The sequence below is a fragment of the Corapipo altera genome, unplaced genomic scaffold, assembly GCF_003945725.1.
Source record: "Corapipo altera isolate COAL_440 unplaced genomic scaffold, ASM394572v1 66, whole genome shotgun sequence".
Classification (NCBI taxonomy): domain Eukaryota; kingdom Metazoa; phylum Chordata; class Aves; order Passeriformes; family Pipridae; genus Corapipo; species Corapipo altera.
Genome location: NW_020884924.1, coordinates 653,378 through 669,792, shown reverse-complemented (window position 1 = coordinate 669,792; position 16,415 = coordinate 653,378). Strand labels below are relative to the sequence as shown.

The 16,415-nt window shown below is 34.3% G+C and overlaps 1 protein-coding gene across 6 annotated transcripts in view; it reads left to right on the top strand.

The window, feature by feature from the left end:
• CDH12 (cadherin 12) overlaps positions 1-16,415 on the top strand; it is a 520,207-nt gene that overhangs the window by 374,873 nt on the left and 128,919 nt on the right. For all 6 annotated transcript variants that reach the window (XM_027657479.1, XM_027657475.1, XM_027657476.1 and 3 more), the window contains one exon: positions 607-1,022. In XM_027657479.1, the coding sequence (XP_027513280.1) occupies positions 792-1,022 (231 nt within the window). In that variant the 5' untranslated portion in view covers positions 607-791. The remainder of the gene's footprint in view (positions 1-606; positions 1,023-16,415) is intronic.

Here is a 16,415-nt window from a genome sequence, read left to right as displayed (position 1 = left end):
TGCTTAAAAATCAATGACACAATATGGTCCTAACAAAGTGGTGAATTCCATAGTGCTACAAATTTTTTTGTTTGTTTGTTTGTTTGGGGTTTTTTTGGGTTTTTTTTGTTTTTTTGTTTTTTTTTCATGTAATATGGACCTATCTTAAATCCTACAGGCAGTATTTTTTATACCTGGCAACCAGCAGACTGTAGAGAAGACCCCAAGATTCTTTTCTAACAGAGAAAGTAAGCAAAGAATTTCAGTAGGATGGAAGACTGGCTCCTCTCTTCTCAAGAATTTTCTTTGTAAATCTGGAATAAAAGTATTTGATATCACTGATGGATAACAGTTTTCTTTGAAAACTAGGTCATAAAGCAAAGGCTATGGGTCTGTCCTCAGACAGACACAAAAGGAACGCTAAGCAGAGCAAGCATAACATATTACTGTAATAACTGTACAATGTTCTAGAGCAGCTCAGTGCTACAATGGAAATAGCAATCTCTTTTAAACTGTGATTCTTAATCTTTTTCTCTGTCTCTAGAAACTAACTAGGTGTGAGAATTTTAATAAATGCTTCAATGTAATTTTATGTAATTTGATGTTGCATGTAAATTTCTTTTATAGGTCCCTTTAGATGGAATTTAATGCAGCAAAAACCTTGTCATCAGAAGGATTAATGCCTGCGTTAGTATTTCTGCAATAAAATTAGAAGCTAAGTTGTGAAGGCCACAGACACCTCAAACCTGGATTCATCTGTTCTGCGTTAAGTGCTGGAGTTTTTATTACTTGCTGTAGGGAAGACATTGCCAATGCTTACAAGAAACTGCTTATCCCTGCTTCTCTGGGTCCTGTTTGATGGAGGTCTCCTAATGCCACTGCATCCACAGCCACAAGAGATTTTAGAAGCAGAACCAAGAGAAAATGTTGTCCCACTGCCAGGGAGGAGGTCATCTGCTCAGCGAGTCAAACGAGGCTGGGTGTGGAATCAATTTTTTGTACTGGAGGAGTACATGGGCTCTGAACCTCAGTACGTGGGAAAGGTAATTTTTTACTTTTTCTTTAAAAGTTTAAATGATAAAAATAGAAAAATGTATTATAAGCGTGTACCTGTTTCTGGTGGGACAAATCTTCTTCAACTGACAGTAGTTCTCTCTGTTCATTGCTTTTACCATTCAACCTCTTGTATAACCACTATATACTTTCTATCTTTGCATGTTTGTCTTATTTCCTTATTCTTGGTTTTGGAAGAAACACAACCAACAACAAACAAACAAACAAAGAGATTTCTGAGATAAGTTTGTGGTGCATAACTAAATTTAATTGAATCTACAGTAATAGCATACTTGATTTTTAGCAATGAATATCGGTCTGATATCAAGAGATAAGATTTAAAACATAAATCTCTAGCCCAGAATCCACAGACATTTCTGTGATTCATATGGTTAGTCCAAGTCAGTTTTCAGCTAATGAAAACACCTATTTTTTGCTATCTTATGCCTCAGTACCACCTATTTTATTTCTGATTGTTCAGGTTTTTTTCAGGTATTTCTAATATGTTTTATTGCTTCATAATTCAAACTCTTGCATTATAGGTTTTCTAGTGTGTTTAGGCATGCACATTCATTCATGCAGAGAATTCATGCAATTCTCTCATTATATGACAACTGCTTCTGTAAAGGGCATAAGTAATTGATAGCCAACTGTTTGAGGTGTGTGTGAGAGGGGTGAATTTAAATAATAGAATATTCAGATAGGAAAGCTGAAAATGAGATCTGAAAAAAGTCTTAGCAGAGTATATAACTGGATGCTGTGTGTAATTTTGATTTTAAGGACCATAATGAAAATAAGAAGTCAGGGATTTGGTTCCTGGGTCCCCAAATGCCACTTCCCTTGACAGCAAGGTTCAAATTCTCCTACCATAAAATATGTCATGATGCTTCAGTTTTTACTTTGATACTATTTTGTAACTGTTTTTAATGTAAAAGCTGTGATTTTTTTTTCCCCTAAATATAAATTAAATTAGCAGGAAATTAATTTCCCTCCTATTCTTCCAGAAATCTATTTTGAATTGAGGATGTATAAATAAAATGTGGTTCACCATATTATTTAATAAAGCAGCCAAAAATGTACTTGCATATTACACATGTAGACATTTGTGTTAAACACTAAAATATATTAGTCAAAACAATTTACAAAGCAGTACGTTTATGGCACAAAGATAATACAATGAGCTTGTTTTACAGTCTGAAGAAAGAGGAACCAAATAATGAAAAATTGCATATTAGTGATGTCCAGTTGATACAAATTACACTTTCTCTAACACACATCTTTGTTCTGGCAACTTGCTAAATATGCAAACAAGGACTCTAATCACATTCAATGCTGTAGCACAGGCAACGTGATTGTTGTACTTTTTACCTCAGAAGACAGAGATGTTATTGCTGCACCATTATATTTCACTACTCTTTATTCCATTATGTAAGATTGTCTGGGTAGTCATTTAGGGTCACTTCTAAGCTGCCAAAATAATATTAATTTTGCACTAAATTGACTATTATTAATATAGTGATGGATCAGCTGCTTCATTCTTTCTGTGGTCCATTGACTTTAAGTTTATGATCAAGATTAGAACTAATGGAATATTTTCATTAAGAGTAACACTTATCACAGATTTACCTGGTATATCTGTATCTCTTGAGACTTTTTTGAACCGTTGCAAGTTGTGGAAAAGACACTTATCAACTATGAGGAAAAAAATCTAATTGCAGAGTAGCACACACTATAGTGAAGCTTCTTGACAGGATATCGTATACCATTATTACCTAATAAATAAAATAAAATACAGAAGGGTCTTAGTGGTGAAATACAAAATAAACTAGAATGTGTACTTAGAACATCAGTAACATTAAGACAACTTGCTTTTACCATAGAGCATTTAATTCCAGATTATAACTTTTTTCAACAAATTTTGTTGCCTGCCTCATGATGTTTTTTACAACTTGTTATATCTATATTAACTATTTGCTTCCATATATCTGACAAAAAAAAACAACTGCCAGTTTTTGTATGTCATCTTTGTTGAATCTCTTACGGAAGCCCAACACAAGATGGACATGTGTTTTCCCCTTATTTTCCACAAAACTCTCAAAGAAGGTATAACAATGAATGGGAAAAGTCCCTCAGAGAAATTGCACTTTTAAATCCATATAATGAAAGCCAATCTTAATATAAATTCAAACCATTGTCAACATACTGGAATATACTCACCAGCGGCTAATCAATATCTTTAGGTTTTATGCAATTTTTAAAAATCGCATAAAATTTTTAAGGTGTAAAATGCAGTTGATTTCTTGATTGCAGAAATTAGTTTGCAGAAATAAATTATTTATCATAATTAATGTTTATTCTAAAAGCATATATTTACAAAGCAATTCTTTTTATAATGCTACTATTCTATATTTTAAAGTGGTAGTATGTGTATGATAAAGTGTAGGATATTTCATGTGACTTGAAATCTCAGGGTTTTTATCTTCTCTCAGCCATGATAGCCAGATAGCTGTGCATTGGCATTTACATTACTTATTACAGAACTACTGCACTAATAATGTCACATTAATTTATAAATAGGAGTTTAATGTATCTATTAAAACAGCTGACAATTTCACTAAACAGTTAAGGGTGACTATTTAATTTTGCAAACCTCCTGTAAGAGAATACAGATTTACAGCAATAACGGCATCTTAATTCCTTTCATGTCTGTTTTTAGGAGACTGTCTCAAGAAGTGTTAGGTTACAAACCAAAATATAGTTTAGAAACTGATGGAGATTAGTCTAGCTTGCAGGTGGTGATCTTGAAATAGTGTTGCAAGTTGACATAGTTAAAGCATTTAACCTGAATATTAGAGTTTGGAAATCTTCTGCTTGTGTAATCTGGAAGATCCATAAAAATCCATCAGAATGCTAAACAAAAGATAACCCCTTTACCAGGCATCTAGTGAGCAGATCCAGTCTATAAAGCAAAATTAGGATATGGCATTACTATGTGACCCATGAAAATGAAAGGGATACTGAAAGGCTTGTTGTAAAATAAGACTTGCACAGTTACTTTGCAGCACTTTATTTGTTCTTCTGGTACTGTGAAGCCCCAGAAGGCCAGGTAAAATAACACATGAATGGATGAAGACAAAAACGTTCATGATTTTTTTTTTATGCAAAAGCTCAGTCCTCAGTGAATGGTGACAGAAATCATCAGAGTATCAGGTCCTCAAGCATGGCCAAGTCCCAACACAGTTCATAATCACAAACAAGGTAGCAATTTTAATTGCTCTTAGGCAAGGGTAGCAACTCCATTGGAACACTATAAATCTTTCTGCAACCTTTCTTAATTGCTGTGTTTCAATAGTGACATGCAGAGGTAGCAAAATAAACTGAACGTTCAAGAAATAAAATAGACAAGAACAGTATACATTCTTCATTGTCAAGATAGTACTGGTAAAGGTTTTTACTTGTGATCCATGTAGCGTACTTCCCTTTATATGTGTCTTTGCATTCCTAACGTGTAAATGCATTGCATCTTTCTTTTGTTGTACATCTCCACAGTTGCTTTTAGTTAGGATTTTTGCTGTCTGTCCTCAAGCTTGCGGAGACACGAATACGGCAACTTGTACTGGAAGCAGACTGGGTGCATAGGAAAGATTGCAAAGTCCTCTTCTATGTAATGGCCATTTCTCTTCTATTTTTCAATGTGAAAAAAAAACAAAACAAAACAAAAAAAACAAACCAAACCAAAACAAAAAAACAAACCCAAAAAACTCCTCAGCTTGCCAGATATTTTTTTGCCAATAAATAACCTATGTTTTGTAACATTTTGTTCTTTAAACTTCTGTCATATTATACACACACATACAAACTACTACAGATATTTTTTGCTAAGAAAAAGATGCTGTAAAATTTGATAGTCATGACAGCTCTGTGGTAGTACAGGGTACATGTAACAATATGGTATTTTTCATCAGTCCTGAGAAAGCCTCATCATCTTCAGAGTTCTGCCTATACATCAAGGCAGAAACAGTGCTGATTTGGAGGAAACAGAGTTCCGTATCTGTGACCAGATCAAAGTGCTTTTTTGAAACCTAATAATTTATCTTCTGCATTTGAAATATGAGCATAGAATTAATTTATGCTTTTTGTAGGGGATAGTTTTTAATATAACTGAATTAATGTTGACCACCTTCCATCAGGCTTAAAGCAACACATTCTTCTGAATACAATATCATTTCACAGTTATTTTCCCTCTTGGGTGAGCACCTCGATGAAAGGGAAGTCTGTAAAGGAAACTTTGCACTGCTTGTGTAAAATCTGTTTAGACAAAAAATTTTACAGTGCTGTGGCTATCATTTTGGCATCATTTATACGCACTGAGTTAACTTGAAAGAAAAAAGTTAAGGAAGAGAATTTGCAGTAAATTTGAAAACCACTGCCCTTTGAAGAAAAAAAATGCTTAAGTCTGTTCATAACTGTACTCTGATTAATCTGATTTTTTAAATTATATTTCTACTAGATTTCTGTCTAGACGGTCACAATAATATTTCATTTCAAGTTGTCCAAAGGGTTTTCCCTGGCCTATTAGATTCCATGCTCACAACTGAAGTCACAATATTAGAGAGACCTGTGTACCTTTTCCATTAGACGTTTGCACAGGGCCATCAACAAGGAGAGGAAAATTTTTTCAGGGACTGCTGCTAGTAATGTATTAATTGACTCCCCATGATGCAGGACATCACAGTTACTCATCCCTGGATGATTTTAATATGAAAGATATGCTATTTATAAGAATTATCTTGTTCAATACATCATACAAGGGTTCATATACCCACCTCTCTCTGCTGATATTACAGTGAAATCCTAGTTAAATCTAAGGTCTTGGTGGTCTTCAGAAAATAATTTGAAGCCTAATCAGTCATGATCACATTAACCTGGTTTACCAAACCATCTTACTGAGCTTATGCCATGCACCTTTTCAGGTAAAGACACTGTGACAATTTATTACAGATAAGAAAATTGACAAGGAAAAATGAAATGGTAAAAAAAAGTGTAACAGGAATCAGAACTGGTAGCAGAAATCTGGCTTTCTTATCTTACTGTGTTGAGCTGAGACTTATGTCTCTCTCACTTATATCTGGCTGATGAAAAAAGTGATGACATTAAAAGCTTTGCATCCTGTATATTGCATAGAGCATGAGACACAAAGCAATTTTGACAGTTGCACGTGAAAGTGTGAGAAGGAAGTGGAACCATGGAAACACAAAACCCCCATGAGCAAGTCAGACAAGCATTTAATGTTTACTCTTGCAAGGTTATCTTTTTACAAGGTGTATAAAGACCTAGTTTTATTCTTACATGTGGTAGAGGTGAAGAACTTAAACAGAATATTTCTTATTGATCTAGTGGTTTCACTTTATTGATTTACTTAGATATCTCATAGCAGGACATTTATCAGCAAAATACTGGTAGTAGTAACACCTCTTGCCTGTGGTCCTTGCATTCATGAAAATTTTATGAGACATTTGGAGATGAAACAGAAAAGAGAACTATGTTTTCACTGGTTGTACGGGAGACAAGAAAGAACGAGTTCGGTATGAAGAGAGATCAAAATCAAAAGGAAGGACCAATTTCTTGAACTGTCACTCACATTTTAGAGGATGTAAAAGGTTCTGGTCATTGTTCTGAACAGCTAAGGAGGTCACAGACTGAAATATTTCAAACTCTTAAATTTAGCAGGCCATATTACACTAGAGTTCAGTGATCAGTGTAGGAAATTGAGAACCTGTGGAGATGGTCCTCCTAGCATGAAGTGACTGGCTCTCACAAGACCTCTGAACAGAGCTAAGTGAATAGTGCTGATGGAACTAGCATTATGTCTGACATTTATATTGCCAACACAGATGGAAAAATAAAAATGAGGTTAGAGAAATTATCTGCTAAGGAAAAACATTATATCAATTGTAGTTTTATTCGGAATGTTTTCGTATAAATGGCTTCATGTAGGCAGGAAGTTTATTTGAACTGGGGAATATATGAAAGGATAGCTTAACAAATATTTATAAAATTCTCTGAAGGACTTGAGGTGAATAGACAAACTAGAATACAGTTACTGCTTTTAATCCAGGAAAATTTGAAGATTTTAAACATATTTAATCTAAATCTAGAGTTTATCTGAGAATGTCTGATTCACTGGTAGATTTGGATATAGTGTTTCTGACAGTCGGATCAGACACAGGCATGTATTATGTATGTTGGCAGTGCAAACCAAATTTGTAACAAGTGAAACATTAGACCAACAATTAAAATTGAACTGAGATCATGATATCTCCTTTCTGGAAGAGCATCAGAATGCCAAGTAAGAAGTTAAATAGAAATTTCCAAGACAGCAACATGTAGGAAAGTATTAAATACCTATAGCCATTCCGATATCTGAATAACAATGTGTAAATCGAAGTAACAAGGAGGCTCAGAAATGGAATAAAAGTTATGATTGCTGCAACATGTATTGTGTTAAAAAACAAGGGGATAGCATAAAGCCTCACTTAAATATGCTATGAAAATACAAATTCTCAGTAGGAAAAGAAAAAATATGGAAATATTGAAGAATTGCTACGTGCCAGGAGACCAGATTAAAGCTCAGGATTTCATATCTATGAGGTGGATTGTTTTTTTCAAAATGTGGATTTTTTTTTTCCTTTTGCTCATTTTGGAGGCATGTGGATTTTGTATTAAAAAAGCAATAGGAAAAAATTAAAACAGCAAGTTTCACAAATAGAAATATTAATCCTACTCAAAATAAATACTTGTTAAAATGAAAATCTTTATATTTGTATATTAATACAATTGTCACTGAAAAGTAGTGCCACAGAAAGGGATCTGGGAGTCCTGGTTGATGGCAAGTTGAATATGAGTCAGCAGTGTCCTGGCAGCCAGGAGGGCGAGCCGTGTCCTGGGGAGCATCAAATAAAGCATCACCAGCCGGCTGAGGGAGGGGATTGTCCTGCTCTGCTCTGCACTGGTGTGGCCTCACCTCGAATATTGTGTGCAGTTTTGGCACCACGGTATAAGAAAGATATTAAGCTATTAGAGAAAGGAGGGCCATGAGAATGATGAAGGGTCTCGAGGAGAAGCCATATGGAGAGCAGCTGAGATCACTTGGTCTGTTCAGTCTGGAGGAGGCTGAAGGGAGACTTCATTGCCGTCTACAACTTCCTCATGAGGGGAAGAGGAGGAGCAGGCACTGATCTCTTCTCTTAGGTAACCAGTGACAAGACTCAAGAGCATGGCCTGAAGTTGTGTCAGGGGAGGTTTAGGTTAAATATTAGAAAAAGTTTCTTCACTCAGACAGTGGCTGGGTACTGGAACAGGCTCCCCAGGAAAGTGATCACAGCATCGAGCTTGACTGAGTTCAAGAAGCATCTGAACAATGCTCTTAGGCACATGGTGTAATTCTTCAGGATGGTCCTGTGCAGGACTTGATGATCCTTGTGGGTCCCTTCCAACTCAGAACATCCTGTGATTCTGGGATTAAATTGCTTCAATCAAATACAAATAATTATTTACAATTTATAAAAAAATAGCATGAAAAATCTCCAGTGAAGTTCAAAATGAATGTTTGAGTATAAAATAAAATCTAACAAATTTTTTTAAAACTTAAATTCATTTTTTTCGAATAAAATGATAACTATCCTGAAACAAAAAACATTTTCAGAGTGGGTATCAATCAATCAATTATTAATGAAGCATGCTTAATAAGAAAAATTGTTGTGCTCTGAGGAAATTATAATCTCTTTCAAATGAAAACTTGTTTCATAATAGCTGTATGTGTACAACATCCTTTTGATTTTTCTTTACTACTTTGGGTTTTCAAATGAACTTTTCTGGTGCTCAGTTCAAGTTGCCCTTTAAAAAGACTTAAGGTAAGGCAAGATGAGAGAGAATTTTCTATTACAATATCCTAGAGGATAATGTCAACAAATATGTTTTAATTAGTAAAGCCTTTTCTCCCAGTGACTGGCAGTGAGTTAACTGTAGTCTCTGGTGATGTTGCTATGCCAGTCAGCAGAGGTTGTTCTATTCAATTTTTCTCATGATGTTGGCTTTTAGCAGTGATGTCTGAGTAAGATGTTGATCACAGCTGATTCTGAGTCCTTTATGTTTTCTTGTAATCTTGGTGTTGGTGTAGAATAGTTCTCTATGTTGTAGAGAGTAGTAGTTCTCTGCATTGAAGAGAGTACAGTTTATTAGTGATTCATAATGCAGGAACCAAAGACATTTTCTTTAGTGTGTCAAAATGCAGATTTGGATAGTTAACAAGAGCTTTTGTGTCAAAAAAACATCGGCCTATAAATATTTATGTTTTTTTTGCTTATTTGAATCAAGAATGACAAAAAAAGAGTGATGCAGGACAGTCTAATTGCTTTAATAATATGTCTTTTCTTACTGTGAGAACTGGAGCATAAACTGTAAAGAGAAAGCCATGAAGTCTCATTGAAGTTATTAGTGCAAGGTATATCTTCTGGAATCCAAGATTACTTTTCAGTACTGTCGTATAAGCCAGTTAATAGCTCTTGCTTGTCAAATCCAGCTGTATCAGCCCAACAGCAGGTAACTGCTTCTAGTTTAACTCTAATTGATGTAAGTAGTAGAGTCCAAGAAAATAATCAATGACTGTTTGCAGAATCAGGAGATTCCTGTACAAGCCTGATGAATTCTGGCAGACAGCACTTGTGCAATTTAAGAACCATTATAAAGATGCTGAAAACTTAGAACACTGATCAGTATAACTGAATTCTTTTTTTCGGTAAAGGTATGTGTCATTGTGGCATTTTAAAAAACTACAATATTTACTTATTTAGAGTAATTTCTATGTTTAACTTTGTTAGAGGGAAATAGCACACTTATAATTTATTTTAGAAATAATAATTTTAAATTTCTTTTTTTGTATAGCAAAACATAGGACCAAAAAAAATTATTCTTTTATTTGGATGCAAACAAGATTGGTTTGGGGGTTTTTTGAGTACTATTTTATTTACTTTATTTACCATTTTGGCATGTTCATTCCAGTACCATGTCTGAAAGCTCTTGTAAGGCCTGGTTCTGAATTGCACTTACTAGATCATTTCTTCTTCATCAAGGTGAATGTAAAATTCTGTCAGATGAATCTGGTGGCAACAATAGCATAATTTTATTATCCAGGAGAGTAAAATTAGATATATTAACAATTAAAAAATAAACTAATGTCTAACTTATTATTTTGGTTTGGAGCAACTTTTTTTTTTAAGAAATTGTAATTGATCTTACAAAAAAAATGAATTATTCTGTGCTTTACACTTATTACCATTTTTATAATGTACAGTGATTCAGAGAAGTGTTTTTATGGGCCTCATCAGTAAGACATCCGAACGTTATAATGACTATCCTTACACTTGCTCTGTGAGGCAAGGAAGTATTAGCTCTCCTCTCTAAGTAGGGAGTTGAAACACAGGAAGGGCTGAATTACTTGTCAGAGTAATTATTGAAATTAAATTGAATCCTAGAAAGTCCATCCTTCTGATTTTTTATTATTCTTGTTACATGTGGGGATTTTTTAATATAAATAATGGTCTACAGTTTGATTTTGTCTGAATTGATAAGTAGGGAGTTGTGTCTCAGTTAAAGAACACAGTAACAGAGAGCTGGGCAGATCTGTCTACCTGGAAATGAGGTTACTGATTAAATTTCTCTACATCCAGCTCTGCAATGCTCTTTAGATTAAATAGTTAGCTTCCAAATCTTTTCCTAGTCTTGGCATTAATAATGTCAGATTTGTAACTGCAAGGTGAAGTAAGCTCAAGGGAAAGAAAGAAGGGAATAAAAGGTCAATGCTGCCAAGGCCTCACTAGCCTACTGTATTCATGGATCATCAAACTAGATGACTAAACTATTAAAATAACAGAGAAAACAGAAAACCAGAAGTATTGTGTTCAAAATTATCTCTCTGCATTATGCTTTATGGGTCTTTACTTGTGTGCCTTGAAATAGATTGTTAACGTGTTTCTTTGGGGAGCCCAGCCCTAGAGACTGATTCAGAAGTAATGGCTTCCTCAGTGTATTAAATAATTCTGACAGGATGCACATTTTCTTTAATTATCTCCAAGTATCAGTAGTTAAAATCTTGTTAAAAATAATTGTATAAGTAATAGCCTATTGGGATTACTTTTCCTATCAGCTATACAATATAATATGTACTGAATTTAATCACATTATGCATCGTACAGATAATTTTATATTATTGGGGAAAATATAAAATGGTATTATTTTGAGAGAAAAAGGCACCTGCAACCCCTCTGCCCAATATCCACAAGATAGGAATGAAAGATTCTTTCCTTCTGTGTGTTTGTATGGGGTCTGCTGTCATGTTTGTTAATGATGGACACACAAAGAGTTAAATAAATAGGCTGAAACTATTTGCTTTGGTAATTAATTCTCCAGTGTTACTTTCCAGTAATGTAGCTCAAACTGCAGGAAAAAAGTAAATTGCAAAGATAAATATAGGTAAAATTATGCAAGGACTTTGCAAAGCCATTGATAGCGTATCATGACAATGTCTTAAAAAAACCCTGAAAGTCATTTATAATCTTAATGTTCATTAATGCTAAAGGACAAGATGATCAACGGCTTAAAATAATGTCTACAAAAAAAGTTAATTGTGATATTTGTTTAAATGCAGACAATACGCCACACATTTTGACAGCATTTATTAACCCAAAATATTTTCAGAAAGTTGATCTTCAGGTTCAAGGATTTTAAAGTAGAGTTTCATTTTTTCCTGTTAAACTCCTGTTCACTTCATATTATGCCACCACAAATTTTATAAACAGCTGATGAGACCTGTATACTATATATCTTTAAGAGAAATTCCCTTTGCTTATAATGCAGGCATTAACAAAAGCCCACTTGCATTTTGAGCTGTGTCCAAAAATTAAATGGGAGCTTTCTTTAAAAATTATTTCCAATTCTTTCAAAATCAAGAAGTCATATTGTATCTTAAATACTAAAGTCACAACCATGTTTCAGAATCATTACCCAATAGCTGACAAATCTTCATGAGCATTTTCATTCCGATTTAAAATGCACTTTTGAGGCAAATCTCTTGATCATTCAGACTTACGGTACTTTTGTTCACATCAGGAGAGGTCCTGGAGAGTACAAACTGGATCATTTCTTGATTAAAAAAAGACTCAAGAGGATGCACTACATGAATTGGCACTTAGTCCATTGAACCAGATGAGATGTTATTCACAGCAAAAAACCCTGAGATGCATTTATTGCCTGCATCATTCCTCACCGTCAGCTGCTTCATTCTACAGAATACTCTCACTGGTTCATGTTACTTGCTAACATAGGTACAGCTTGTGTCTAATAAAAAATAGATATGGAGACACTACTCAAGGCTAGGTGAATCCTGTCATATTTAGTCAGCTGTCTTTCTCTAAATTTAAATTAAATTTTCCATTATTTTTAAGAAGAACTACTAAGAAAAAGTGATATATACAGTCAAATGTCCAAAGGTGGGGAAGAAATTATGCAGAATAGTAGTATAAAGCAGGAGAGCGATTTCAGTTTTGGAGTATCTCCTAATGATATTTATCTTTATGTAATTTATACGTCTCAATGTGTCATAATTTCATGTTTGTAATGTACACCTCTCATAGCCTACAATCCTTGAAAAACCTAGGTACTAAGTGTGTACATGGTTTACACAAAATCAGGATTTGATTTAGAAGAAATGAACTTCCAAGGTACAGAGGCAAGAGAGAGGTGCTGCATGTGTGCACATGTGTGTGCCTGTGTGTGATCTGCAAGTAAAATTACATTTGCCTATATGTCTTCTTCTTTTTGTTAGTTCCGTGTCTTATTTGTGTTAGAACATTTTCAGCCATTACTTTTTTCATTGTAAAAAAACATACTAAGAACAGTAAAAATGATGAGAGAGATTAAATTTATGTTGAATTCACTGAGAGACTTCCATTGGATTAAATTTTGACTTGATCTTAATTGATTGATAAAAAACCCCCATGAAACAGGGAAGGCAAAGTTATAAGAATCATGACAGAGAAATGAAGAATTATTTGTTGTTATATTTAGTTAATAAAATATGGTCTATTTAAAGAGATTTTTTCACTACAATAATGTAAGATAAAATGAAGTATATTTTTTTATGAAAAAAAAAGAATAGTCCAACTAAAAATTGAATTTTTCAAGATAAAAATTTTGGTATGAAAAAATTATACAATGTGTTATGAAGAACATAAGTAATTTTCTAAATACTTTTTATGCTCTTATCAGTATTTTTATTCCTGTGAAGGCCAGTACTTTCTTCTGAATGTGTGCTCCTAAAAATACTCATTGTAATATTTTTTTTAAACTACAAAAATTAATATTTAAAAACATTTTTATACATGAAAGAGATGAAAAAGGATGTATATATTATTCACAATCTGTGATAGAGAAAACTTGTATGTAGAATGCAGTCTAAAATGCCATCTGTTTTTCCTTTAAGATTCTCATAAAATGTGTATTTTTAAAATACTTGGCTATGTAAAATTAATTTACCCTTTCTTTTGGAAACATTTGCTAGCTGTTTTGCAACATCCATTAGTAATGCATATGATTTACACCTTTGATCATAATCAAAGGTCCTTCTTTTCTCTTCTTTTTCATTTTTCTCTTCTATGTCTTACTAGGAAAAGAACTGCTCTAAAACTCCACAAGCATATGGACAATCTGTGGGTGTATATTTGTGTGTGTAAAACCTGCAGCTGGGGAAACTCCATTTGATTATTTACTTTTGAGCTGGTTAGCAATTCAAATTTTCTTCTCATAGGTCCACCGGTTTCACTGTCTTGACCTTTAGTGGTTTTGACCTTAAACCTTCATTGAATTGACCCAGTTTCATATGGAAGGATGACAAGTCTGTTTAGGTGGTGTTCTCTGTTGAGCTGGCATCTCTCTGTTGTTCTCTGTTCACTCTCTCTCTTTGAGTAACTCAGCTGGAGTTACTGAGATTGATCAATTCTTGGGTGTTCCCTGCTGAAGTTCTATATATTCTGCTTCATTTCCCTGACCTTTGAGGTTCTATGGCTTGAGTGAAAAGCAAACAGTGCTCATCTACAGTTGCTGTTGTGCTGGAAGGCAGCTGAATGATAAAGTACTGCCATAAAAGTCACCAAATTCTGTTTACAAATTGTACCATTGGGCTTCTTTGTACTGTTCTATTTCTTTGTCTGTTTCCTTTCCTCTAAGTTGGGTTGATAATGCTCTCTGTAAATTGATGTAAAGTTATCAGCTCTAGCTATTATATGAACATGGGTTTGTAGAACCTGAATGTCATTAACTTTCCTTTGTCAAAGCCTGTAATACCTCCGGGACTCTGACAGTGTGTTGCTACACAAATCCTAAATACACCCTGCAGTGCTGATATGTGCTGCTAATTTGCTGTTGTCATGACTATTTTATTATTTTGCCTGTCCACAGGGAAAAGCATTTTTCCATCCTTTTCACAGCTGGCAGTACTGCTCAGCCAGGAAATGTAGGAGTTCTTGCAGACTAAGTAGAGAAAGAGTTGATATCTGCTGCCCTGGCATATCATGGCACACATACTTCTCCTGAGAGACAGAGGTAGGTGTAGCAGCAGGATCAGTCCACAAAATGTAGTCAGTAATGCTGTGAAAACAAAGGTTTACTTGCACTTTTGGGAAGTCATCTGAAAGCATTTTACAACCTTCCCTCAATGATTCTGGTGAGTCTACATTGCTGTCCTAAGGAGGGATGTATGTTAGAAAGCTGCACTGAAGTCATGGGGAGAAATATGCTCCAGCTGAGATGTGTAACTGCTCTTTTATAACCTCTTTATAGACAGGTATGTGTCTCTTCTTAGCTGTGCTTTGTACAGCTCAGCCTGGCTGAAACACCTGTTCATCTGCCTATCAAAGTCATGACATTCGCAGATCACAGAGAAGAACCACTCTGTAATTTTTTTTTCCATCTTCAAAAAATATTTCTTGGTGCTCTTTCTTAAAAGTGAAAACAGTGTTTTTGAAGACAAACTTCCTGAAGTAGAGATGACATGTGTCAAATTTTTTTTGAGAGGGAAGTTAATCAGCATTTCTGCATTCGTTCATGTGTATGAACAAATCAGTTTTTAATTTATGTAATGATGAGGCATGTTCAGATTTTCCCATTGTTTTTTCTTCTAAAATACAGTTTCATTTCACATTTATCTCACATTTAAGAATGAGTTTGTGAATGTTTATTTTTACAGATGTAAAGATAAGAGTTCTTACTGAAAAAGAAAAATCCCAAGGAATCTCATATTCCATGGTTAGTTACATGGTGCTGATAACAAAGGAGTCACACAAGCCCCAAAACTGTCACCAGGAGTCCACAGCACTAAAAGTTGACAAAATCGATGCTTCAGGAAATCAGAAATGCTACATTAGCTGCAGCTGGTATACCAAATTATGAAGAAAGTATATTACTATTTTTCTAGAAACCAGATGTTCTAATAATGAAAACACCACTACTTAGAAGTATTGTTTAAAACAAACTAATTTAAAGATTATTTTTATTTTAGAGGAGCTTGGTGTTATAATGGTTTTTTAATCATGCTGGCTGAGCCCAGTCTAACTAGGTCATTAAGTTAATGAACAAATTAGCAAAGAAATCTTGATGTATTTATGAATTTCAAAATCTTTATTGGGTTGTCTCAATAATTTTATCCATTTTAAAAGAATATTTACAGAAAATTTAGTATTCAGATGAATTCTTACAGAAGAACATCATCCTGATAAGGCTGTAAGTGTGCTGGGACATACTTTATTCATGATTTTATAGCATGAAATTTCGTTTTGACAGGTGTTTGGCATCCCACAACACCAATTCATGTTTCCTGTAAATGTATCATTAAGATGAAAAATATGTACTTTTAAGGCACACATATGGTAAATCAAAAGCTTGGTCTTACCTAATTTTTTTTTCTGTCTGTGCTATATGATTTTTCAAAGCATATTTTGCAGCACTCAAAACAAGGTCAGCTGGATGCCAATGAGAGATGAATCTGTTCTGAAAGCTTAAAAAGGCCCATGACAAGTGAATGCTATATTCTTTTCATTCTCTTAAGCCAGCCTCTCAAAAGGCTTAGCTTTAGAGTAGAGGTTGTAGCTGTAAACCGGATCTTATAGCAGCTCAACAAGGATGGCTATTTCCCTGTGCAGGTGTGGAAGGTGAGGGTAGGAAGGTGGGAAGCTCTCTATAAACCCTTTTTCTGTTCCTATTGAATCAATCTCCCCAGTGTTCCTTTAAAAGAACAAGCTCTATGGGGCATGTGGCTGTTATAAATAGACCTG